The sequence below is a fragment of the Muscardinus avellanarius genome (genome assembly GCF_963383645.1).
Source record: "Muscardinus avellanarius genome assembly, chromosome: 2".
NCBI lineage: Eukaryota > Metazoa > Chordata > Mammalia > Rodentia > Gliridae > Muscardinus > Muscardinus avellanarius.
Window position 1 is genome coordinate 50,362,802 of NC_137787.1, and position 27,736 is coordinate 50,390,537.

At 36.5% G+C, this 27,736-nt stretch overlaps 1 protein-coding gene across 2 annotated transcripts in view; it reads right to left on the bottom strand.

Moving 5' to 3' along the window:
• The window catches only part of ITGAV (integrin subunit alpha V), a gene marked incomplete at both ends in the record, with an annotated part of 83,677 nt that overhangs the window by 29,241 nt on the left and 26,700 nt on the right, over window positions 1–27,736 (bottom strand). For both annotated transcript variants that reach the window (XM_080689614.1, XM_080689613.1), the window contains 11 exons: window positions 601–792; window positions 5,866–6,068; window positions 6,705–6,757; window positions 9,253–9,309; window positions 9,395–9,438; window positions 10,743–10,787; window positions 11,631–11,756; window positions 14,658–14,703; window positions 16,532–16,593; window positions 20,807–20,921; window positions 24,696–24,787. In XM_080689614.1, the coding sequence (XP_080545740.1) occupies window positions 601–792; window positions 5,866–6,068; window positions 6,705–6,757; window positions 9,253–9,309; window positions 9,395–9,438; window positions 10,743–10,787; window positions 11,631–11,756; window positions 14,658–14,703; window positions 16,532–16,593; window positions 20,807–20,921; window positions 24,696–24,787 (1,035 nt within the window). The remainder of the gene's footprint in view (window positions 1–600; window positions 793–5,865; window positions 6,069–6,704; window positions 6,758–9,252; window positions 9,310–9,394; window positions 9,439–10,742; window positions 10,788–11,630; window positions 11,757–14,657; window positions 14,704–16,531; window positions 16,594–20,806; window positions 20,922–24,695; window positions 24,788–27,736) is intronic.

Here is a 27,736-nt window from a genome sequence, read left to right on the forward strand (position 1 = left end):
CAATGATGAGGCAAGTCCATGAAAGTGCTATATCATAGCCAAGCGTGGTGGTACACGACTGTAATCCTAGCATGTGGGAGGCAAAGACAGGAGGATCCCGGTTCACAGACAGCCTCAGCTACTTAGTGAAGTTCTTTGCAACTCAGTGAGACCCTGTTTCAAAACAAAGAATGAAAAATAGGGCTGGGTGTATAGCTCAGAGGTATAATGCCCCTGGGTTCCATCCCCAGTATTGCAAAAAAAAAAAAAGTGTTACATCATTAAAAACAAGAAAGATGCCTAACATCTCCAAAACTTGGAATGAGCATTTAGATTTTGTTTATAGCTTCTACAACATTTTTCATATTTTTTATTATGGACTTCAAGACAATAAAAATCTCAGTGTACGTGCTTCATATTGTACATGACCAGGAAACAGAGTTGTCTTTCTTTATATCCCCTTCAATAATGAGAATCATGTCTTGAATACAGGCAAGGCTTGATCAATATTTGAAATGTTAAATTAAAATGATTAACAATATAAATCAAGAGAACAATAACTAGTACCACTTGCTATTAGGACTGAAATGTTCTAAGAGCTGCATATCTATTGAAAAGCACCTGGGTATCCATTTTTGTCTATGTCTGTGGCTCCCTTCATTGAATAGCCAAAGCTGGGGGGCATGCTCTGGGCAGCCCACTGTCCTTCAAGGATTTGAGATGGTACCGCATTCAAGCCCGTTGATCTTCCATTGAAGATATATACAATTCCTTTTTTATCTTCACCCCCATATGGAGCAGCAATTGCAATATCTGAGGGAGAAGAAAGGAGAAAAGGGGAAAGATGATTCATAAAGAAGAGGAGAGGAGAAAGTGGGCAAGGATGGAGAGAGGAAAGCTTTAGTGCTAATAATTATTTATAAGGGAACTTTATACAACTCATTTATTATGATAAATATTGGTTCAAAGTTTAGTAGACTACTTTTTATTCAAAATCTAAATCAAGGAGTTTCAAGTAAAACTATGAAAAAATAACATTAATTACAAGCCAGCTATTGTTCTGACCCTGGACAAACCACTTAACCTTCCTGGGCCTAAAATGTTTCATATATTTAGAAGTTCGGAGTGGAAAGCAGGAGAAACACTTGTCAAATGATTCATATGAAGTTCATTTTATATCTCAAAATTCTAGATTATATAGGCATGGTTTTTGTTTTTTTCTGTACAGAAGTCGATCTGACTCAGAAATTTGAAAGTTATTACTTCATCTTAATTTTGTTCAATTTATAATAAAACAACATAAACAAAATTTGACTTTTTTTAAAGATATTAAACACTAAATGGTCCTAATTCTAAGATATATAATTTGTATATTTGGGTACTGGGTAAAGACCCAGGGGCATTCTACCTCCAAGATATACCCCCTATTTTTTATTCACTAAGTTGCAAAGGGCCTCACTAAGTAGCTGAGGCTGTCTACGAACCTTGAACCTCCTGTCTCAGCCTCCCAAATTCTGAGATTAAAAGCATGTGTCACCACTCTCGGCTCTATAAGATATATTATAAATCTGCCTACTTCTCTCTGTCTCAGCTGCTACTACCCAAGACAATCCATCACCATCCTCTCCCTAGACTCTAAAGCAGGTTTCTAAATAGCTTCACATTCCCATTTTTGCCCATATCACCCATTCTCTTGAAAACTGGCAAATGTCAACCTTCTTGGGTCAGATCTCCCCAATTCTTGATCGCCCTTGATTATTTCCCAAAGCATTTAAGATATAAATTCCAGTTATCGTGCCCTCTAACTTGAAAGTCTTCTTCCTCCCACCATCTCCACCTCCCTGTATTGTTTTTTTTTTTTGGGGGGGGGGGGGGCTTCATTCACTCTTCCCAGTAGTCCTGGCCTTTCTTCTGTTTCTTAAACACACTGAGCTAGTTTCTACCTCTGGACTTAGTCTTGTTGTTCCCTTTGTCCTAACAGTTTTGCTCCAGAGCTTTCAAAGACTTCTTCTGTTTGTCCAAGTACCGATTAGATTTTTTTAAAGCTCAGACATTGTCACTACCTGGATTTCCACATTACTTATAAACCTGCTCTATGGATCTCCAACAAACATAAGTTTCATGAGATCAAGAGCATGTCTGTCTTGCCCATAATATCCACTATAACAGCCATACCAAACTGCCTTCAGTTCCTTCATGTGCCCAAACTATTATGCTTTGTCAATGACGTCCCCTCAGATATCAATGATTACCAACGATAACCTGATCTCTTATCCTTTATTCGAGACCAATGTGCACAGGAGTATCTCAAACACTGGGATGATAACAATCTAGTGTTCTATTTTTCACATGTGCATTGCCACTATTAGATGCTGATTTCCTTAAGGACACAGATGAGCTATGATTTATCCTCTCATTGCCAGCACCTAGAAGACTGGTCTGGACAGAACACAACTAGGGATACGTTATCCTTTTAAAAAAGCAGTTAAGCTGGGAGTGGTGGTGCATTCTTGTAATCCCAGCGCTTGGGAGGCTGAGACAGGAGGATCACACAGGTTCGAAGCCAGCCTCAGCTACTTAGTGAGGCTCTCAGCAACTTAGTGAGACCCTGTTTCCAAATAAATATAAAATAGGTCTGGGAGTATAGCCCGGAGGCCACAAAAAAAAAAAAGCCCCTTGGTTTCTCCCAAGTACTACAAAAATAAATAAATAAATAAATAAATAATAAATAATAAAATAAAAAGGCAGTTAAATTACATAAAGAAATGCTTTATGTTTTTAAGCTCTAAAAATAAGCATGATTTCTAAATTGATATGTATTAAGAAAGTATTTATTAAAATTAATTTCCCCCCAAATGGCTCTAAGGCTGAAAGATTATTTAATGTAAGTTATCTTTCATTTTCTAAACCCTCTAATATTTTATACATGCTGACTGTCCTCCTTCTTGGCTGTCATGTTTGAAAAGCTCTACATTTTCATCCAACCAATTTCCTCCTTTCGGCATTTTACTTGCTCTTTTGTTGTTTTCTTTTCCCCCTCTGCTTTTCTGGAGGGATATTGATTTTTAAAATGCATAGGTTGTCATAGGGCTCTACAAAATTGTAGATATAACTTTATTGTTATATTTTCAATATCCCTCCTGAGTCCTAAGGTTTTCCTGGTGAAGGTAGGTGGGAAGGGAGGAATATAGGAGCAATGGCCCTTAATGTCCTCAGGTTAAAACAAAACTAAATCTGGGTTATAACTAACAGTATAATTTACACAAATATAGCTCAGACTATTTTCCAGTTTGGGAGACAACTAGCACTCTCTATGATATCTATCTATAAAAGTAAAACCTCTTTGTTATTTATCTTTGGCTTGCTGACAGATAAGAAATCAGAATAAAAGTATAAAAAACAGGATGATATAATCAACTTGACCACCATCAACATGTCTAGAATACCCTCAAGTTGATGTGAAAACAAATATATTCAGACGTTCCCAGAAAGCCTAAGAGACATGGAGCCAGCTATGTAGCAAAGAATGCATTAATTTTATGCAAGGTAGAATCTCAAATATGTCCATGTACTTTCTAGGTAGTTGTTGTTATCAGTAATAGTTTGATCTGTTCTTCAGTATTCTTTTCATGTTTATTATAAGTTTTATACCACATTCCTAATGATTTATGTTCTCTTGGTGGAAAAATAATTCTTAAGGCTCTATTTTAGAAAACAAAATGTACCTTTGACTAGTAACTACCACTGCAAACTTTTATTGTTAATCAAGATGACATTTTCAGTGTGTGGCATGTAACTATCCACAGGAAGGAGTGGAGTCTTGAGGCCAAACACCATTTCCTTTCCACCAGACAGAATCACCAGCATGTCTGAAGATCTTGTTTGAATAACTTATCTTTTAATGGAGTATATCTGTATACACTATTAATCATACACACCAATCAACAGTTCATCATCTCTCCATTCTGTGGCCTCTAGAAAGGCCAATAATATCCTTAAAAGATACTTTAGTAACTTGTAATCTCTATTTCTTGTTTCTGAAAAGAGTTCTATAGTAGTAAAAAAACAAACTTTAGTTTTTTAGTTATCTGCAACTATCCAGGTTGGTGGCAAACTCCTGTAATCCCAGTACTTGAGAGGCTGAGATAGGAAGATGGCAGGTACAAGGCTAGTGGTTTGAACAACAGCTCAGCAGCTTAGTGATTCCCTCAGCAACTTAATGAGGTCCTGTTTCAAAACAAAAACAAAAAAAAAGGGCCGGGAGTGTATGTAGCCCAGAGGTAGAATGCCCCTGGATTCAATCCCAATAAAACACACACACACACACACACACACACACACACACACACCCCTATAACCATTGAACAATGGGTTTATACCTTTTAGATGTCTCTATGAAGAAACATAACCTTACTCAGAACATCTCAGCCACAATAAAACTACAGCTTTAGAAATATTCATGGCAACTCATACCCAGGAGCCATGCATTAGTCAGTGCTGCCTTGACAATGTGCCAGGGAGCATTTTCACATGTCTCCAAGTAGGCAATAGAGGGCGCTGCTGCCCAGCAGGAGGCAGAGACACAGGAAATCACCAGGAAAATCACTAGCAGGCCCTGGGCACCATGGGAATGAAGATTATTTCAGAAATTAACCATCGGACTGTCGAACTTGACACTGCATGAATACTAACTCACAGGAGTCAATTTTGTAAATTTTTCTCTGATTTTAAGAGAAAAAAAAAAGCAAGATGGGCATGATGGCACACACCTGTAATTTCAGTACTTGGAAGCTGAGACAGGAAAATCACAGGTTCAAGGCCAGCCTCCTTAACTTAGAAATCAAAACTACTCATGAGATTTCACCTAATCCCAATAAAAATGGTAATCATTAAAAAGACAAACAACAGCAAATGCTGGAGATGGTATGGAAAAGTGAGTACTCTAATACATTGCTGGTGGGCTTGCAAATTAGTGCAACCACTTTGGAAAACTGTATGAAGGATCCTTAGAAGAATGAGAATGAACCTATCATGTAACCCCAGCAATACCACTTTTTGGTATCTACCAAAAAAAAAAAAAAAGGAAACCAAACTACCAGACTTAATGCATGTATATTTATATTTACAGCTGCACAATTTACCACTGCCAAACTATGGAAACAGCCAAGATATCTATCAACAGATGAACAGATTATAAAACTATGAGATATGTACACAATGGAATTTTACTCAGCCATAAAGGACAAAATTATGCCATTTTCAGAGAAATGGAGGGAAGTGGAGAACATAATGCTAAGTGAGTTTAGCCAGTCACAAAAAATGAAAAGTTGGATGTTTTCCCTAATATGCAGAAGCTTGGAAGAAAATTGAACATAGGAGGGACTTTAGACAAAGAAGGAGAAACCTTACAGGAGTAGAAAAGGTGGCCTGAGGAAGACTGGAGAGGGAAAGAGGGAAACACCCCAAAGCACATGATGTACATTCACAAACATATCAAAGCCAGTCCCTAAGCCAACATGGGAAGGAGGGAGGGGGAGGGGAGGTGGGAATTGGGGAAGGGATAAATGAGTGATGGGAGCAAGTTCGCCTCTACCATCCTATACCTCATAATGATATATGACTACGATAAACCAATAAATTTAAAAAATAAGTATATAAATAAATAGGCTGTGGGTGTAGCTTAGAGGTAGAATTCCACTGGGTTCAATATTCAGAACCAAAAATAAATAAATAAAGCAACCTGTCTTTAATGTGGTGTATCACTCAGTGATACTCCATCATTCCAGGAAGGTCTGCTTATGTGAGCTTTGGCAGATAAGGTTATAGGACTTCTTCCAGGTGGACAAAGAAAACCAGGAACCCACAGGATCTGAACTGAGACCTTACCATTGAAGCCATCCTGGTCCAGGTCTCCCAAAGGAGCGATGGCACTGCCAAACCGTGCAAAGACTTCAAATCCATTCAGCTTGGTAGTCTGGAATTCTCCTGAAGCTCTTTGCAGAGACACAGAGACCTGCCCCACCTCCTGGAGTTTGCCATCTGAGCCTCGATCCATGAAGAGCGGTGCTCCAATGAACACATCTGCATAACTAGAAGAGAAGAGCCATCTCACCAGAGCAAGAACAAACTCCACCATGAGTTAGAATTTTCTCACTCACTAAAGCCCTGCTTTCTCTTTGCATATTTCTCACTGCTTTATGCAGGAGCACAAAACTATTCTCAGAGAGGTCATTTCAGATAAATTTTCCTTCAACTCTTCTAAAAATTCTAAAAGTCAGCCAGGCATGGTGGTGAATACTTGTAATCCCAGCATTTGAGAGGTTGAGACAGGAGGATCACGGTTTGCAGACAGCCTCAGGTACTTAGTGAGGCCCTTTGCAACTCATTGAGACTCTGTTTCAAAATAAAAACTAAAAAAATAGGGCTGGAGTGTAGCTTGGAGGCAGAATACCCCTGGGTTTCATCCCCAGTACCACCAAAAAAAAAAAAAAAAAAAAAACCTTAAAGTCCTAGATTAATTTTTCTTCATGTTATGTTATTGAAAAAATTATGACCAGCATAAAGGCTTACTGATATTCATGATTAAAGTTCATTCAAATTGTTTCCGTAAATAGGAGATTACCAAGACAGTAACTAAAATTTTAAAAATAAAAATGTTTAGATTTACTAAAGCATTCATAAACATGAGGGAGAAATCGTTTCTGAAAACATTTTTTAAAACTTACTCATCCCCATTAATGTCAGTGGCAGCTACAGAAAATCCAAAATATGCAGCCATCTGAAGAAAAAGATGAAAATGAAATGTTTATATTTCATCCAACTAGATTAGACCACATCTACAGTATATGCACCACATATCTCTTGCATACAGAGTTTCGATCTGAATGTCTTATTTACTATACCAACACAATGACAATCGGTTAATGAGGCTTGTTTATTTGCCTAGATTTATGGGCAAACCATTCCATGCACATCATTCCCATGTGTTCAACACATGCCATTTAAGTCCAAGTACAGTCAAGTCTTCTTTCCAGGCCCATTATCTCACTTCCTCTCCACTGCACCAGAGAGACATGCTAGAAGAAAGACATATAGCCACAGGCAGACATTTTAATTGAACCTAAGAAGTTATATATATATGGATGCCTACAGAGGGAGGAGGACAATAGATGATAATTATAAATAAAAGATAATAATCGGCTCCCCTTCGTGAAAGTACTACTACGCTAGAGAAATTACTGTTTAGAAGGATATAGAAAGGAGTTCATTTTCATCTCACATTTCAATCAGTTGCTTGCCAGATGGTTTAGCTTTTGCTTATACAGGATATAAATGTGTTAACGCTTATTATGGCCTTATTATGCATTCAGATAAGGAGTGTCCTCTCTCCTACCATGGGGGTCTACTGCCTATCACAGTCAGAAGAACCTAGCTGGTAATAAATGTGAAAAAGGAACGTTCTAAAAAGCATCTCCCGTGTGCAAAACAACATGAAGGGAGGTGGCAGATGAACGATGACTAAAGTGAAGAATGAGTCAACAAACAAAAAAGGGAAGTTGGAAATGCTTCCAAAAATTGATTAGTTGAGGTATCACAAAGGTATAAGGGAGATTTCCACCGCATCTCCTTTGAGTTTAGAGTGTAATGGAGAAAGTGAACGGCATGATTTGCATGGGGTGTCAAGGTCAGAACTCATGTAGTAAAGTGTCCGGTTGACAGAAAACATGGTCTTAGGCCTTAGTCTCGCAGTGTTTGGCCTTAAAGGATAAAACATGATGGCATGTACTGAGACAAGTCTTGTCCGCACATTAAGATTGAAATATTTCCATTTGATGCTCACAACTGCACCATGAGGGAGTTACTAAATCCCTGTTTTCATAAATGAGGAAACATTGACAGAAATGAATACTTTGCTCAAGGCAGTAACAGAGCATGGAGCACTCAGCTCTCCCCTCATCTGAAGCCTGTGTTTCCTGCCTTCTGCCCCAAAATAGCTGAGGAGGAATGAAGCAAGCATCACTGACAGTGTGCCAGGATCCAGAGACACACATGGACATCAGATAGGCCACCCTGCTTGAGCTAAGAAGTCACGACTGGAGAACAGGACAACCAGCCCTGCAACAACCCTGGCTGCTGGTCAACAACAGCCCACCCTGCTGTCATCTGCCCTGGCTTCCACACAAATGGCAAGAGGTGTGTGGGGACTGTGGGTCTAGTTCCTCTTCCCATCAGTCCTGTCCCAGAGGCCAACAATCTCAGTTGAAAAAGTGGGCTCCATTCTAGATCTGCAAACTATGACATTTGTTTCTCTACTTACTGTTTAATCTTTCCTTTGTAATTGTCACCTTATTATTACTAAGGCATATAATCCAGAATATCATAATATGCTTATACTTGCAGAGAATATCTACTACTTAAAATAATTATTTAACTGAAGACCATTTTATTTCTTTTAGAACAAATGAAGTTTGCTTGTGATATCTATAATACACATATCTGTGCCAGGCTTCGTTCTGCATCTAATAAAATTAAAAGGCATAAATTATTCCTTAAGGAGTATTTAGTATCATTTGCAAAAAAGGAAGGTTTTGTGTATGTACAATTTGATTTTTTTTATTTCTCAAAATAAAAGAAAACAAAGCCATGCATGGTAGTGCATATCTGTACTACCAGTACATGGGAGACTCAAATGGGAGGAGCACAGGTATGCAGCCTCAGTAACTTAGCAGAAACCTCAGCAACTTAACAAGACTCTGTCTCAAAATATAAATAAATAAATAAATAAATAAATAAATAAATAAATAAATAAAGGAAGGACTAAGAATTGAGCTCAGAGGTATAATGCTCCTGGGTTCAATCTCCATCACCACAAAACAAAACAAAAACAAGTCACAATATGCAATGGCAAAAGGTTTTACTTAAATTTGATTTTAATCAAATTACTTTGATTAAAACAAAGGTAAAATATTAAAACCTATCTTCTATCTGAAGTATTGATTATTAAATTGTTAAACCATTTTAATACCATCAAGAAAAGTTTAAAGACATTAGGAAATGCTGATGATAAAATTTTGAGTGAGAAAAGGCATAAAATTTTAAATAAACCATTTGTTAATATATATACACACATAAAAGAAAAATGCACCAAAATGATGCTTCGAGAGATTATCTGTTTTGCTAGATTATAGATGACTTTTATTAACTTTCCAACCTTTTTGTGATAGATATATGCTGTTCTATCAAGGAAGGGAGGATGGCATCTAAAAAGCATACCTGCTCACCAGTAAAATTGTGTAAGGAGGACATGTTTTTCCCATCATAAATATAAACCTGTGTAAGAAAAGCAAAATCATATGAGATATAGTAAGTAGAGGATAACACACAAATTATCTAAAACACATTTTATCTTTCCTACCATTCCCAACGTCCTCGCTGCTCTTGGAACTCCTGAAACAAAGTCTGAAAAGAGAAAAAAAAATTATTCTTTGTGTGTGTGGTACAAGGAATTGAACCCAGGAGCATTCTATTTCCACACTATATCCTCAACCCTATTTTTTATTCTTTAATTTTGAAACAGGGTTTCACTAAGTTGCAGAGAGACTCACTACATATCTGGGCTGACCATGAACTTGTGATCCTCCTGTCTCAGCCTCTCAAGTACTGGGATTACAAGCATTTAACATCATGTCCAGCTTTAATTATTCATTTTTAAGACAAACATTGGCAACTGCATGAATGGCTATATAAAAGAGTTTTAGATTTTGTTTTATTAACTTAACAGAAAATAAATAAGATATTTTGAAAAGTTGACATTCTGTAAGAAGTAACTCCAGCATTTTTAACTATAAAATCAAAATCAAAATTTGCAAAATATGGAAACATTCTTAAGGACTCACATATATACAAATAAAGCCCTTAGATCATTTATTTTGCTTTGATATACTATATATCAAATTTATTATATAAATATATAACATATATATTTACTGGTACATTGTCCTCAGATCATTAATCTTGTTACATAGGAAGAGATCAGATAAAATGACCCCAAATTAAGAAAAGTTATATTTACAGTAATGAAAAATAATATAAAGCAAACTGAAATGGAGTAAAGGTGACTTCAGCCCAGAATGTGACCAAAATTAGACACAGTCCGGGATTGCAGAACTGAGCTCTGCAGGAAGACTGATGGATGTAGAGGGAAGAAATAACAGTCCTACAGACTTGCCCAAAGATTACAGATCAAACCTAGCTAAAGAAGCAGCTCCCCAGGAGGACCAAATGTGCTTAAAGCAAGGAGCAAAGAGACGAAACCACTGACACTGCTAGGAGCCAGAAAGACACAGCCGTCTTTCAATGACCCCAAAGAAAGTGTGACAGGCCCAGCTCATACCCTGCTCCATGTCCAAGCTCTTCCTCCTAACTCCTGCTGATAGTCTACAACAATGGTATCCAACTGCTGAAAATCTCAATGGCATGTGTTTCAAATGTTTGATTTTTAAAAATTTCAAGCCGGGCGTGGTGGTTCAATGTGTAATCCCACTGCTTGGGAGGCTGAGACAGGAGGATCACACAGGTTCAAAGCCAGCCTCAGCTACTTAGTGAGGCTCTCAGAAACTTAGTGAGACCCTGTTTCCAAATAAAGTATAAAATAGGTCTGGGAGTGTAGCCCGAGGTAGAAAGTCCCTGGCTTCTTCTACCCTCAGTACCACGAAAAAAATTTTTTTTCAAAAAAGTTTAGACATAGTCCAAGTTCTTCATACCATCTATGCCATCACCGTTGAAATCTCCAACTGCCACCGAGTAACCTAAACGGGAAGCAAAGCGAGGTCGTGAGAGCAGGAAAGGTGACCGGGAGCATGCTTGCTGCGTAAGCTTTCCTACGCAGTACGGTCAGGGATCTTCTCCAAAACCAGGAAACAGTTAGCCTTCTAGGGGTAACAGCTCCATGTGTAAATAACAAATGAATTTTAAGAAATAATGCAGTTCAATATTCAACTAGGGTATCTCTATTAGAAAAATATCATTGTGTTTTTCACTTTACAAAAGACTTTTTACAAAAAGGGTAAACTTGTAATACATCATAAAGAGGGCAACGGATAACAGATCCTGCCAATCAGCAAGTATTAGTTCTGTTGGGTGTTATTTTCATAAATAAAAAAATTAAAAAAGAAAAACAAATGTTAGTAAATCCTCAAGACCCACATTACAGGTTAACACAGTGTCTAAAAGTTGACTAGTCTGACTGGGTTTGGGTCGCAGGACAACAACATGACCATAAACAAGTGACTCTGCCTCTTTGTGCCTCAGTGTTCTCACTACAAAATGGGAACAGTAACTGAACTTTCACAGGCTTGTGAGGATCAAGACACAAATACAAAACTAAGATCAATGCCCAAGACATACTGAGCACATCTTAAACATTAGCTATTATTATCAATCTATAAATTTCCCTCTCCAAATTCTATTACCAAAATGTAACATAACCTAAACACTCAGTAACAATTTGAAATTATACATTCCTTAGACTGAAAAAAATTTTAAGCTATTTTAAGCTATTTTTACATAAAAGATTTCTCTTTAAAGTACTATATGAAAATAACAGGACAAATAGAGCACAGAAAATGAGTCCACATTTTGGCTTTACCTACCCAAATAACTGTCATCGAAAATCGCTTGTGCAGTCCGAGTTGCTAATTGGTTATTATACTTGATGCTGTAAACATTGGGGTCATATTTAGATATGATTTCTGCCACTTGATCCGAAATGAGCTGACCTAAAAAATAAAAATATATATAAATAACATTTTTTTTTTTTTGCAGAGCTGGGAATTGAACCCAGGGACTCATACATATTAGGCAAGCACTCTACCACTAAGCTACATCCCCAGCACCTATAAATAACCTTCTAATGGAAATTAGACCTGCATGAAAGAAAACAGTATTAAATAACAGTATTTCTGCCAGGCATGGTGGTGCATGCTTGTAATTCCAGTACTTGGGAGGATGAAACAGGAGGATTGAGGTTCACAGCCAGCCTTAGCTACTTAGTGAGGCCCTCTGCAACTTAGTGAGACCCTGTTTCAAAATAAAGAATAAAAAATAGGCTGTGGTTGTGTTGCCAAGATAGAATGCCCCTGGGTTTCATCTCCTGTGCCACACAAAAAAAATAGTATTTCTTTTTCTTTCCTTTCCCCCCCTTCCCTTGTGGTATTGGGCATTAAACCTAGAGACTTTCTACCACTGAGTTACACTCCCAGTTCAAAAAAAAATTTTTTTTAAACAGCGACCTGCTAGGTTGCTGAGAATCTCCCTACACTTCTGAAGCTGACTTCAATCCTGTGATCCTCCTGTCTGAGCCTCGCAGGTACTGGTACTATAGGCATGTGCCACCATATCCAGCTTCAATATCTTTTTTTCTTTTCAGGTAAGAACAGTTTTATTCTTTTATCTTTTTAAGAACAACCATCCTAATAGGTGTGATGAAGTCCTATTTTATGAGGCAATGCATGCAAACAAAATAATGCTACAAAATAATGCATGCTAACATGTTTATCAAAAACTTGATTTTAGTCAGATTTTAACCTGCTGATTAAAACCTAATCTTAATCTTATTAAAACAAAATATTATCTGCCAATTCACTCGGTGTTTTAGTTACATATTATAGACCACTTACAATAAAACTCAAATAAATATAATATTGATAGCATCTATTCATCCCAATACATACGTAACAACACATAAGGGCATTGTTTAATACTCAGGGTATTCAAAGAAAAGTCATTTAGACATGTCTAGAAAAGACCATTAATGAGCAGTTTCCACTGAGAATCACAATATATAGCTTCAGTTTAGGTTCCCAGGAATGCCCACTGAATAGTTCCCTGCCTTCCACTGAAGGACTTTCTCAACATTAGAGAAGAGAAGTAAACCATGTTTGTTTGTTTCCTTAGTTGGAGATAGAACCCATTGCCTTCTGTATGCTAGGCAAGTACTCTACCACTAAGCTACACACCCCCAGGCCATAAACCTATGTTTTTGTTTGTGTGATACTAGAGATAGAACCCAGGGACAGTCTACCTCTGAGCTATACCCCCAGTCCTATTTTTAGTCTTTTTATTTTTTTTTTAAACAGGGTCTCACTGAGTCGCAAAGGGCCTCGCTAAGTAGCTGAGGCTGTCCACGAACCAGGATCCTCCAGTCTCCATCTCCCCTATGCTGGGATAACAAGAGTGCGCCACCATGCCCAGCTCATAAACCTATGTTTTTATATCTAAGAGGAAGTTATTAACATATACTATTTTTCATATGCTCTTCAGAACTTCTACTTTTGTTTTAAAAAAGTAAAAATTGCAATTTTCCTAAATTTTTTCTCTATGGATGTATAATTCATGGACAAAGTTTTCAGTTTTGGTTAGTATGTCTCAAAAACTCTCATGTCTTGCCTTTCAGCTTTCCATTAACTCCTATTTCTCATCCCTTCTTATTTTCCTTTCATCCCATTTTCCCTTAGCAAATCTCTTTAGCTACTCTTTCTATAAATCCAATACAAGCATGAGGTTTTCTACAAAGAACCAAGTAAGGAGAGCATAGTGTGGAATATGAAAGTAAAATTCAAAGTTGGAAAGTACTTTAGAATCAATGGCATCCATAGGCTTTCCACTTCTTCCAAACAGATACTGACAGGTGTGAGTATTCAGAATACTAATAAACAAGAGTTCTGAACTTGTATACTGAACATTTTAACAGAAATTTAAAATGCCAGTATATTAACTAAATAAGTAACTGTGTCTCTTTAATGATAAATGAAACATTAAGATAACAAATATATTTAATTACTAAATCAACCTGTCATCAATAAAAATCTGTTACATCTTTGCTCAAAGAGTAATTTAATTAGGCCACCTCAAATGACTGAAGAATATTGTATTATCTTTATATTAATGCCACTTTAGATATATATAATTTTTTGGGGGGAGGGGTGGTACTGGGATTCCTGGAAACCCTTCTACCTCTCCGGGCTACACTCCCAGACCTATTTTTATTTGGAAACAGGGTCTCTTAAGCCAGCACGGATGGCTTCGAACCTGTGTGATCCTCCTGTCTCCACCTCCCAAGTGCGGGGATTACAAGCGTGCGCCACCACACCCGGCTTATTTTTAAAGAACTGATAATATCTTCTGCCTTAAAAAGTCCCCAACCCTTAAGAGTTCATTCTTGATCTGAGTGACTAATGAGAAAATAACAATTTACATATTCTAATGAACAATTTCAAAACACTTTAAAAAGTTTACGGTTTCAGAATGCCACAATTTGCCTGTACAGATTGATTCTACATACTATCTAATGACTGTTTCCTGGTCACCGTAGTACAGATTTAAAGTACATACTGCATACAGTAAGAATAAATTATTTTAAATTGTTTTATAAGTTACTTTATAATTTACTTTAAAATATTTTTAAATTTTCTACCAGAAAAAATATATATTATTAAATACAGATCATATTATGTAATGTGGTATATTTTTATTAAATGTTGTATAACAATGTTTTACATATTTAAATTACATTTAATATTTCTTTGAAAATAACAAAAATTTTCTGAGTTGTATGATAAAGCAGGTGAATCTGAAATACATAGGCAGTAGTGGATCATATAAAAATAAAATTGACCTACCTTGCCAATAAAAACTACCAGGACCACCAAGAAGTACTCTGTCAGCCTAGATTGAATCAAAAACAAAGATACATACTTAAAAAAAAGAAGCTTTAAAAACAGAAACCAATGTAATAAACATAGAAGATATGTATGTATATTTTATTACATACTTTAAAACAAATAAAATCATAAATCTCAAACTCATCTAGATTAAAAGTCAGTGTTTTTCACCATACCTTTTCTAAAATAAAATTAAGGAGAGTTATAATACAACATTACTATATAAACATATAAAACATTTTTTCTTTAGATCTTAGTTGTTTTGCATGTTTTGAATATAGTACTAATACAAAGTATTATTGAGTTATAATAAAGTCACGCTTTAATTTTGTATATTAGATTTGTGACTATATAAGGCAAGTTTTCTAATTATCAGTGAAGAATTTTCTGCTAAGGGAAAACTATTTTTGGTGCCTCACAGAACTAACAGGTGTGAAGTCAGAGGACAGATTTTTACAAATTACACTTAACTAGCATTTCTTGCTTCTGTACCAAACTGTAAGGTTCTAATTCAAGGTATTCCATATTTGAGCACAGTATTTTGGAAATTTCTTTCTTACTGAAGGCAAGCGAAGTTTTTTTTTTTCCACTATAAATGTATACCTACCCCTTTCAGGCTTTCAACAAACTCCTACCATGGCTATATAAAAAATTCATCTAAGTTGTCTGCCTTAAAATGTTACTTTTTTTCTGAAATGGGTTAAGAAAGTAAGATAATTTATAATGAGATGTGAATTATGAGAATATTTCTGGGGAAAAGTTACAGGAGCATAGGTACAGAGAACATGGACTCTTGTAACATTTCTTTAAAAAAATAACATCTATTTGAAAACATCATGCAAGTTTAAATGTGGTATTTATTAACATTTCATCTATGATCCTTCTATTTGAAATTATAACAGTAAACTGAGATAAAAATCAATTATATAGTAAGGAAAATTAGCAATAATTATAAGCATCAAGTACAGAAATTTTTCACAAAATCAAAATAAAGATAAAATGCAAAATTAGAAAGATAAAAGATTTTTGGGTATTCTGCATTTGGTGATTTTTATTGTTGATATAAGTCATTCTTTGCTCATGTTTTCCAAGAAAGCTACAACAGGGCTTTTAAAGATGCTCTACTTTAAAATAATATATTTTTGCAACTTCTCTTGAAAGGACTACTATTCTCAACTGTGAGTATATGGTCATATACCTCAAAAACACAAATAATAGTAAACAAAAGAAAAATGTATGAAGTATTTAAAATTTACCTTGGAAAACATAAAATGAAATTTTTACTTTAGAAAAACAGAAACTAACAACTTGGGAGAGCATATTAGTTTAGTTAAAAATATGTAAAGCCCTCCATATGCCATCTTCTACAATTATTAAATTGCCTCAGCTTCACTTGGTACCTACAGTCACACAACAGATGGCAAACATGCGTCTTTCTCAGCTTTTATATAATTAAACTCTAATTCTGTAATAAAGCTTTCACTGATAGCTTTTGTGGAAAAAAAAGAATTTCATTTGAAAATAAAAAACTTGAGTATTCTATAAGTCCATATAAATGGAAATTTTAATATTAAGACTTAATAGTTACCTATCATTTACTGAGGAGATTCTCTATTTCCTTCGTTCCCACTGTGATTTCTCCCTATTTCAAATAAGCATGTTTACTAGGGAGGGAATAATAAAAGTAAAGAAAGTCAAAATGAATGGGTTGTTAGCAGCTATTTTCATTTACCAGGTACTAATTATAAAGAAGCTGAATGATGGCTTATTTTTAGGAGAGTTTAGTTGGCAAGGTAGATCTGAGTCTTGTTCAATTTTAAATGAGAACTTACTTTAGTAAAATCAATGCTGAATCCTCCTTGACAAAATCCCTGTCCATCAGCATCAATATTTTCTAAAATAAAAAGATTGGAAATATACACAAACCCAAAAGCAAACAAATAACACAAACAAAACATGAAAAAAAATCTAGTATCACTATAATTGTAAGATAATGTACTAATTTCTGAGAGTGATCTTTCATTCAGGCGCTTATTTGTCATAAGACCTCTGAAAAGGTGAGTAGTGAGCATGCTTTCAAACGCAGAAGCACTGAAGGACATGGGCTCGTCTCCAGGGAAAAGAAGGATCAACCAAAACTGTGAATTTCAAACTTTGATTCTTTTTTATTTTTATTTATTTATTTTTTTAGCGGTACTGGGGATAGAACTCAGGGGCATTCCACCTCTGAGCTACACCCCAGATCTAGTTTTTTATTAATATTCTTTATTTTGAAACAGGGCTCATTGAGTTGCAAAGGACCTCATTAAGTAGCTGAGGCTGTCCATGAGCCAGGATCCACCTGTCTCAGCCTCCCAAATGCTGGGATTACAAGCATGAGCCACCATTCTTGGCTTCAAGCTTCTATTCTTAACCACAATTCACAGCAAGGATATAGTTTATATCATGACCCACTACACACTATGCATGTGTATAAAATATATAACTTAAATTTCACAAACTACGATTACTATTATAGTATGTTAGACACAATGATATTTATTTTATTTTATTTTATTTTGGTGCTGGGGGTGGAATCCAGAGGCTTTCTACCTCTGGGCTATTCTCCCAAACCTATTTTATATTTTATTTGGAAACAAGGTCTCACTAAGTTGCTGAGAGCCTCACTAAGTAGCTGAGGCTGGCTTCGAACCCGTGCGATCATCCTGTCTCAGCCTCCCAAGCGCGGGGATTACAAGCGTGCGCCACCACGCCCGGCAACACAATGATATTTAATACTTTATATTTCATATACATGAAATACCAATTAGCTTTAATCTATAAGTTTAAAAGTCCAATCAACTTGAAACTTTCTTCCTGTTATCCTACTCTTGCTAGGTCTTTGCTAACTTGTTATGAATAATATCAAATATATATATATATATATATATTCCTAATATATACATTTGATATATATATATCTTATAGCCAACAAAAATAAAAACTATAAATAACATAGTTTGAAATTTCAGAAAATGCCAAGGCCCAAACTTAAAGTTATGCAAAGAACAAAATATAAAATTATCCTCAAAATACATTTAGAACTGGCCACCCAAATATAGGAGTCAAAAAATATCTATTTTTAGTCATAAGAAAAAAACTTCCAAATGTCTTTGTCAAATAATCCCATCAAAAATTTTAAACCCATTTTAAAAACCTGGGAACTGCCCCCAAAATTACATATTGAATACCTAAATTTTTTTAAAGTTTTTTTTTAGAAAATGGCAACAAGAGTATAATTACCCCAATGTAAATTATCCTAACCAAGAAAGAGTGGGAAAATATGGGGCTGGGGTTTCCAGTATCTAGTGAGTCATACCAAGGAATTCTGCTCTAACCTCAAGTCAGCCATTTATTTTCTTTATTCAAGTTGCATCTTGGGAACTATTTCAGGCTATTTATAAAGACATTCTTTTTTGATTATCATACTGTATAACTCTCTGCATTATTTTTTTCCAGAACATCCAGCTAAAAAACATAACTGTACCTGCTCAAATTTTAAACAGGTATCTATTAAACTGGCAATTTTAAGGAGAGTTCCTGGCAATGCAGAATCATTCAGGTGAACCTATTTCAGTGAAGCCTTTGAAGTTTGCTTCTACAGATGGTTACTACTTCTCCCATTTGTTAAGCCTGGCAATGACTCTATGAGTATGAATATTGCCATGGTAGTTAAGATCAGCTAGTATTTATTAAGCTCTTACTGTGACCAAGTACTCTACCAACACATTATACATGCCATTTCTCTTAAATCTTTGCAGCTAATCCTAGAAGAGATGTTATTATTATTCTCAATTTGTACAGATAAGGAAATTCATGCTAAGGGAAATTAAGTAAGTTGACAATGGTGAATCAGGCAGTAAATAAAGAGTACAGACCTGAATCTGGGCATGTCTATACTACTGTGCTGTACTATCTCAAATCAATGATAGACGTATCATTCTCTGAACAATGAAAAAGTAGAAGGAAAAGCCAACTAGAAACTGTAACTGAGCAAATCTATGTTCAAATAATATTATCAGCAAAAAGTAGAAGGAACAAAGGACTCGATCTGAGCACAGCACTGAAAGAGTATTTACATCAGATGATTTGTGGCTCAGGCATTTTCAGAACAGATGGACATCTGGTCTACTTCACAATGCCAAGAATGGTCATAGATGCAGTTAGGAAAAGCAGGAAGCAATTATAATCAGCAATAAAGTAAACTGGTACTAGACAGGGAAATTCCTTGTCCAGAGTATCCATATAGGGCCACATTAAAAACAAAGTCAAGCCAGGCATGGTGGGGCATGCTCATAATCTCAGTACATAAACACAGGAGGATTGCTGGTTCGAGAACAGTCACAGCAAGTGGTGAGACTCTAATCAACCTACCAAGACCCTGTTTCAAAAACAGAAATAAAATAGGGTGGGGGGGTGTAGCTCATAGGTAGAATATACCTGGGCTCAATACCCAGTACCAGAAAACAAAATAAAAAACAACCAATCAAAACAAAAACCCCACAAACCACCACAAGCAAGACAAATTATCATGAAGTCAGCAACGCAGCCCTGCATAATCCACACCATCAGGTAAAACCAAGTACTGGGTTGCGTAAGTTAGTAAAGTATGAAAATCGTGCCTCTGGCAGGCCTTATTGGAATCAGTGTTTTATCAATAATGAAACAAAGGGTGCACAGTGGCTAAAGTGAGTTACCTACAGCTATCGATGAATTATCAGCTGAACCTGAAAATATAACTCACATTTGTAAGCTTTGGCTACTGAGTTTTTCTCCGGATGGATTGGCCCTCTTAATTTGAGCCTGAAAGTAGCTCAGTATTTAAAATGTTGGAACAATCATATACAATTATCAAGAGTTGATGAAAGCTGATGAAAGCCAGAGCTGTTAAGAAAAAAAGTTCACTTTGCTTTTGTGTTGTTTGTTTGGGTTTTTTTTTTTTTTTTTTGGTACTGGGGATTGAACCCAGAAGCATTCTACCTCCAAGCTACACCCCCAGACATTATGTGTGTGTGTGTGTGTGTGTGTGTGTGTGTGTGTGTGCGCGCGCGCGCGCGCGCGCGCACGTGTATTTTTTATTTTTTTTTTTGGCAGTACTGGGGATGGAACCCAAGGCCATGCTACCTCCAAGAGGCACCCCCCAGCCCTATTTTTTATTCTTTATTTTGAAACAGGATCTCACTCACTTGCAAAGGGCCTCACAAAGTAGCTAAAGCTGGCCTCAAACCACAACCATCCTGTCTCAGCCTCCCAGATGCTGGAATTACAAGCGAGTGCCACCACGCCTGGCTTTTATTTCTTATTTGGAAACAGGGTCTCCCTAGGTTGATGAGAATCTACTTGTAAAGGCTGTCCTCGAACCTGTGATCCTCCTGTCTCAGCCTCCCAATGCTTTTGTGTCTTATAAGCTATTCTCTGGGCTTTTTGTAAGATTTGGGGCTTTTATTATTAGATCAGAGTCAGCAAACTTTTCTGTAAAGGGCAAAATAGGAAATATTTTCAGTTTGGAGGCCTTTTGGTATAAGCAACTATAAATATACTCAACTCTCCTACATAATCAAATGGGTGTGGCTATATTTCAATAATATTCTATTTATAAAAACAAGTCCATAAGCTATAATGTGATTATCTGATTTGGATGTTAAATACCTTAGAAAATGTGGCTTTAAGTGATTTTATATGCCTAAACCAAACCAATTTAGGCACTGTGTCAAACATCCAGGTTGTTAAACCCATAGGTTGTACCTAGACCTATGAAATCAAATTTTTTGGTCGTGGGATCCTAAGTCTCTGTTAGAAAAGCTCAACTGGGCATCTTTTGTCTAATTGTGTTTAAAATACAGGTTTCCAAAATCAGGTATTAATAAATACTAGCCAAGAAAGAAGAAAATGAGTTCTTACAAACAATAACCTTGTTTACTTCACATGTGTAATTTCTTTACATCAATATGACTTTGCTCTCATCAGTCTTACAATATGTCACAGGCTTTGTCACATGTACAACACTCACACTCACATGTTCACTAGGCTCCCGCCCTTTATTAAAAGACACAACTTCCCCTACATACTTGACCTGCATGGAGCATACTCAACAGTCTTCGTTCCGTCTTGGAGGAAGCAAGTTCCAACAGGCTCTCGCTCCTGTTTCTGCTCAGTCCTCCAGTGGTACAATGGAGCACAAGCCTAAAACCAAAGGTTCAGTCCATGATATAAAAATTCTCTGAAAAATTAGTCTCTCATTTCATCTATACTACCTCAAAATATAACATCACTTTCAAAGCATTAATAAGAATTATGCAGGGTGTGGCGGTACACTCCTGGAATCCTAGCAACTAAAGAGCTTGAGGCAGGAGGATCACAAGTTCAAGGCTAGCCTGGCAACCTAGCAAGACTATCTCAAAATAAAAAGTAAAACAAACTGGGTATATATAGCTCAGCAGTAGAGCACCCCTAGGTTCAATTCCCCAGTATAACAAACAATTTTAAAAATAAAAATTATAAAAAAAATCGATCCTATCTTATCATAGTAATGGACAGATTTTAAGTTTCTCACCTTCTTCTGAAGGTCACACTTGTAGTCAAACTATGTGTTTTCAAAAGATTGAGAAAAATTATTTCAGGAAGTGCATTTCTTCATACTATATGCTAAGGAGCTGAAAATCATAGATGAAATCAACTTTTGAATTCAGTAACACTCTTACTCATGTAGGATACACCCCTAAATTATACAGTAAATAATCTACTAAGAAAAAAGTAGATTTTCTTTTTTCTTTTTTTTTTTTTTTTTTTTTGCTGTACTGGGGATGAAACCCAGAAGCATTCTACCTCCAAGCTACACACCTAGCCCTACATTTTAGTCTTTATTTTGAAACAGGGTCTCACTACTGAGTTGTAAAAGGCCTCACTCAGCTGAGGCTGTCCACGAACCCAGGTCCTCCTGTCTCAGCCTCCCAAACACTGGTATTACAAGTGTGCACCACTAAACCCAGCTTTTTTCTACTTTTTTAAAGTAAATATTAGTAGTAAATAATTTACTAAGAAAAGAATAAAAGAATTTGCAGTTCTTATTTTATTTACTTTCCAAATAAACCATGAACTATTTGTTTTCTGAGTTCTAATTGAAATATTATGTATAAACTAAAACTAACACCTTTTTTTGTGTGTGTGTGTGGTGCTAGGGATGGAACCCAGAGGCTTTCTACCTTTGGGCTACACTCCCAGGGTCTCACTAAGTTGCTGAGAGCCTAACTAAGTAGCTGAGGCTGGCTTCGAACCTGTACAATTCTTCTGTCTCTGTCTCCCAAGTGCGGGGATTACAAGCACGTGCCACCATGCCTGGCAAAAAAACTAACACCTTTTAATAGCACAGAAATCTACCAAAAGCATAACAATTTAATTTACTGGAAGAAAGTTCAATGGATTTTGATTAACAATTTTTGAAGAAAAATGCTTACGTAAGCACTGTAGAAAGCAACACTGGGTTATTTTATATCTACCCCGATAAGACTGAAAGTAGGAATGTGTACTTCTATACATGTACTTGATGATCAAGAGTGGATGATTTATTTCTGCTTATTTTTGCTTCTTTGCGCCTCTTCTGCCTAACATCCCAATCTCTAAAATTTGTCATACATATCCTTTAAAGTCCTCCTGAGCTGGGCACAGTGACACATGCTTGTAATACCAGTACTGGGAGGCTAAGATAGGAGGATTGCAGGTCCAAAGACAGCCTCAGCAAGTAGTGAGACTCTCATCAACCTAGTAAGACTCAGTTTCAAAATAAAAATTAAAAAATAGGGCTGGGGATATAGCTCAGAGGTAGAAAGCTTCCTGTAAATTCAATCCCTAGTACCAAAAAAAAAAAAAATTACAAAATAAAGTCCTGCTGAAACTTTCCCTCCTAAACAATTTATTACTCAACAAACATAATCACCTTTTTAAAGGACAAAAATAAATACTAAGCAGGTAATTAAAATAAGGAAGGACTCTAAGGAAAAGCAATCTGCATGAGAACTAATCGAGTAAGAATCAACCAGACAAGTACTACAAGCAGAGAGAAGACAAATACTCCACAAGTGGAAGAAATATTAAAAAGACACGTGTAATGTATGTAGATGGAGTGAGAGGATGCCAAAGAGACAGGTTGGAACCTGATTTTGCAGATGCTTAGAAACCACAATGAACTTTCAATATTTCTTCAGAGAATAAAAGAAAGCCACTTGACTGTTTTAATCAAAAAGTGAAATGCTCTGATTCCCTTTGATCCTTCAACACAGAATAAATCGTAGTAGAGAGAAGAGGGAAAGCCGAAAGATGAGATGAGCAACTCTGCTAGCCCAAGCAAGTTTTGACAGTGGCTCACTGCAAGCAGCAACAATGAAGCTCCAGACCTACTGGTTGAGGTGCCATGTATTCTGGAGGCAGAACTGACAGTGCTGAGGGGTAGATCCAGTAGAGAGCCATGCCTTTCAGTGAGCTGGGAAAGATTTTATGGGAAGACTTGTCTTGTGTGCTTGTTTGTGTTCAAACAAGAGTCCTGTTTTGGGCATGCTCATTTTAGCAGTCTGTTAGACATCCAAATAGAAATGCCAACTCTGTAGTCTCAAAATATGTCTTTAAAGATCCAGAGAAAACTAAGAGCTAGGGATAGAGATTTGGGGGTTATGACCAGTAGTTAAAATTTACAGGCATGGGACAGGATAGGAGCCACTAGGTAAAAATATAGTTCAAGAAAATAAAAGGGCCCAGGAGAGAGCTCAAGGACACCCCAACATTTAGAAATTGAGTACAAGAGGAACCATCAAAGGAGACTTCAAAGGAGCAGCCCACACGACGGAAGAGAAATCAAGAAAGTATGATGTCATAAAACCAAGTGAATAAAAAGGATTTTTTTATATTTCGTTGGTGCATTATCATTATACGTCATACTGAGATACAGAGTAATAGGAATCAACATGCACATAATACTTGGAGCATTTCCCTCTGGAACCCACCCTCCTTCCCCTCCACTTCTCCCATACATGTCTTTGAGATTGGCACTGGTAATGTGCTATGTGTACAGAGCATTATTTCAACTGTTACCTTCTTTACATCTCTTTCCCCTCTCCTCCCTCCCTTAAGCCCCTTCCATCACTCCACTAGAGTCCCGCTCCTCTATCCAGGGTTACCTTTGTTTCCCAATTTCTACCTAGCTTCCACATATGAAAGAAAACATACAACTATTTACTTGTTGAGATTGGCTAATCTTGCTTAACATAATATTTTCAATTTTTATTCCAATGACATAATCTTGTTCTTCTTTAAAGTATTTTAAAGTAGGAAGTAGTGGATACTGACCTAGTTGAATGGTGCTGAGGAGCAAGAATAGAAGAGCAAATACGGGGGTGGGGGGGTGTCCACGGCTATGTATATAAAAAGATGTACCAGTGGCTTTTGGTGATCTGAAAGCCAATGGTGACCTTGGCCTTGCCTACCAGGCTTGTCTAGAGTGGCTGGGGAGAGATATGAAGTTAAGAAGTGGAGACAGCTATTGAAGAAGGTGTTTTCAATGAGAAGAAGCTCAGAAGAATGGGGTCAAGGTGCAGGAGAAGGGGAATAAAAGGGAGGTTATGTGCTGTAAAAGAGAGGAGGTACTAATATGCTTCATTAATCAAAGGAACACGATTCCTAAACTTGACTGGAGAGAAATAAATTGATGAGAACCACCAAGAAGTGGGGCAGGAAAAAGAAGCAACGTAGGAACGAGGGTAGAAGGAAGATGAAGCCTGGTCCCACATGACAAAAGAGATAGACTCCTCAGATAGATAGCCCTTGGTCAAAGCAATCTTCTTTTCTTATACCCTCCATCTTGGAGCAAACTGAATTTTACTATCAAGTTGGAAACATAAAATGCCCTGTATCTCTACATAAAGTGACTAAACTCACTATTTCCTGTGAGAAAATAGCCCAAAGACTTACCAAAATTTTATCCTGTTTTGACCTCACAGATGCTCCAAACCACTGGTGGGACTTAAACTCCAATGGATCATCTTTGGCATAATCTCTATTGCCTAAAAGAGAATAAAAATCATGAAAGGTAAGAAACAAAACACAGTTTTCTTAGTAAAAGAGAATACTAATATAATATCCAAAAAGTTTAAGAATAATGTACCTTTGATTAATCCAAATACTACCTTTGTTATTCATCTCATACACTTTATATACGTTAGGAACTTCCAACTACTCAGAAAAACAAGACACGTGATGATCTGTAAGCGTCTCAGGATTGCTATTACCCCCATCAGTTATATAATGCAGATGTGAAAAATAATTATAGATGCATTCCAGTTGCCAAACTGCTAAATAATTAACTATTAAACAAAATACTTATGATCATCTATCATATTATCAGAAGTTCTTTGTATGGCATAAAGGTATTCATAAAAATCAAAGCCTATAAAACACTTTTGTATATAACTCAGGTTATAAAAGGCAAGACTAAGATGAACACCAAAGCCATTAAAACCTAAAAGAATACAGGAAACATGATTTGGCTAGTAGGAAAAAAGAGTTAGATTTGGCCCACTACATTCAAATATTTACTTTTCAGCCTACATTATTGAGAAAATTATTGCCAGTGTGCCAGGGACAAACGTAAAGCACTGTGGATTAAATATACACTAAATTTAAATACTACATTAAATACACACACATGAATCCTTTCTTCAGAAAGTATCTAGTCAAGGAAATGGTTATGCACAGAGTATTTTGAGAGAGACTATTTTTACAGACATGCTTGTTCTTCTTGAAATTTGTTATAATAATCATTGTTAATATGTGTTTCAGTAACTATATTGGACATTATAGCAGAGAAATAATCAAATTTATCAATGCCGGCCAATGTATAAAGGTTTAGTTCAATCATTTCCCTAAACAACCACCAACCCAAAGGAAGTACAATTATCCGCTAGTGATTATGGGTATTACTACAACTACTATATAGCAACTAGTAGTAGTGGTTACTCAATTATATTCTGAAGACTTAGGACTAACTGGAGAGTTAAAACTGATTAATGAGAATTTCAATAACAGTAGATGTTGTATAGGCAAGGTAAAACTGTAATGTTCTTCCCTGTACTATTCTTCTAACATTTTCATTTTTGGTAAAAATAAAATTAGCTCAAAAAATATTATGTCCACATATGAAGGTATCATTATCAATCTCACTAGCATGCCCACAGGGCGGGAGGAAGGGGTAACAGGTGGGATGCAGAGGGGAATATATGAAGTGACATATGCACGTATGTTTGTTATCACTTTGAATCTCATGATAATGTAAATTACAATGCAGAAATAAAATTATTTTAAAAAAATAAAATGTGTCAGTAGCCAATGGCCACTGCTTTTGTGTGTGATGAGGAAGGCACCATTTTATAAAAGAGAGAGGAGAGGAAAAGCGGAACTAGCTAGTGTATGCCCTTTACCATGAAACCACAGTTTCCAACAGGGCTTGGCTTGCCTCCAAAGCCTATGTTCACCACAAGAGCCGAACCGGAAACAGTCCATGTGAGTGACCTATAGATCCCGAAGTAGTATGAGTGTCTCTTACATTTCCCATTCCCCACAGTTAAGACCACTTACCTAATTCTTGCCCCTAAGGTATAGAAGTGGGAGTTGAAGTCAGTTAAGAGTGGCTATGAGTTCTCCATGTTTTCTCTTCCATCCATAAGGCTGTTAGAGTAGTAAAACAGCTACGGAAGAGGCAGCCTCAGCCCAAGTCTTTAGGCCATCCCAAACATCCAAATGGCCCAAACTAAATAGTAACATGAGCAATCAATGATCTTTTTTGTTGCTATTGTTTGTTTGTTTGTTTGTTTGGAAATCATGGAGATTGTACAGGGAGGGGTCATGCAAGAAAGAAATGAAGAGGGGAGGACAAAGGTGGGACGGTCGGGTCAAGGGACTTGACGCCATGCTGAGAATGGGCTTCATGGGAGTTTTTAATCATCCTCTTGCTGAGCAATTGTTCCTTGATCATTTTATCACTGAAAATTACAGAGAAGTTTCTTCTATGTCAATGGTATTTAAGTCTCTTCCTACTACTCTGAAAAATTGTCTCCATAAATGTCTTTGTGAACAAGTTGGTACATGGTGGCAGGTGATACCAAGCATCATCAGATCACACAGCATGTGCCTGTCATTGCTGCTATGTTCTAGTTTCTATTTTTAGGAAAGGTATAGAAAACATCACTGGATGTAATGACTGTTGGACATCTGTCTTTTTGAATACCAGGTCTTAGCATAAGCTAGAAAAGGTCATAAAAATATGAAAAAAAGGTATAAATATCTTTAGGTTTTGTATTCACCAGTAAGTATTATGAAACACAAAAACCCATGATTCCTTCATTATGAAAAGTTATTTACCAATGATAATAAATAAAAATAAGGACACATCAAAAGCCGGGCGTGGTGGCGCACGCTTGTAATCCCCGCGCTTGGGAGGCTGAGACAGGAGGATCACACGGGTTCGAAGCCAGCCTCAGCTACTTAGTGAGTCTTTCAGCAACTTAGTAAGGCCCTGTTTCCAAATAAAATATAAAAAATATTTTTAAAAAGGTCTGGGAGTATAGCCCAGAGGTAGAAAGCCTCTGGGTTCCACTCCCAGTACCACCAAAAAAAATAAGGACACATCAAAAATGAAATTCAAGTATCAAATTATGTGGCTTTTTCTAATGAAAAAGCAAACTGAAAAGCTAATTTAAATAGTATCTGCTAGGCACTGGACTGAATCTCGAGCACTGGAGGCAGGGGAGGAGAAAAGTTAATTTCAAAAGGAAACCTGGAGCTTCAGTAGAGCTTAACTATGCTCAAAAACAACAGCCATGTTTTAAAATATCATATGATTAAATATGTTTGCAATTACATTACAAAAAGAAGTCAAATGTAACTGTATATTGTGTACTGGCATTCAAAATGTAGTCAATAAACACACACATACACACACACACACACACACACAC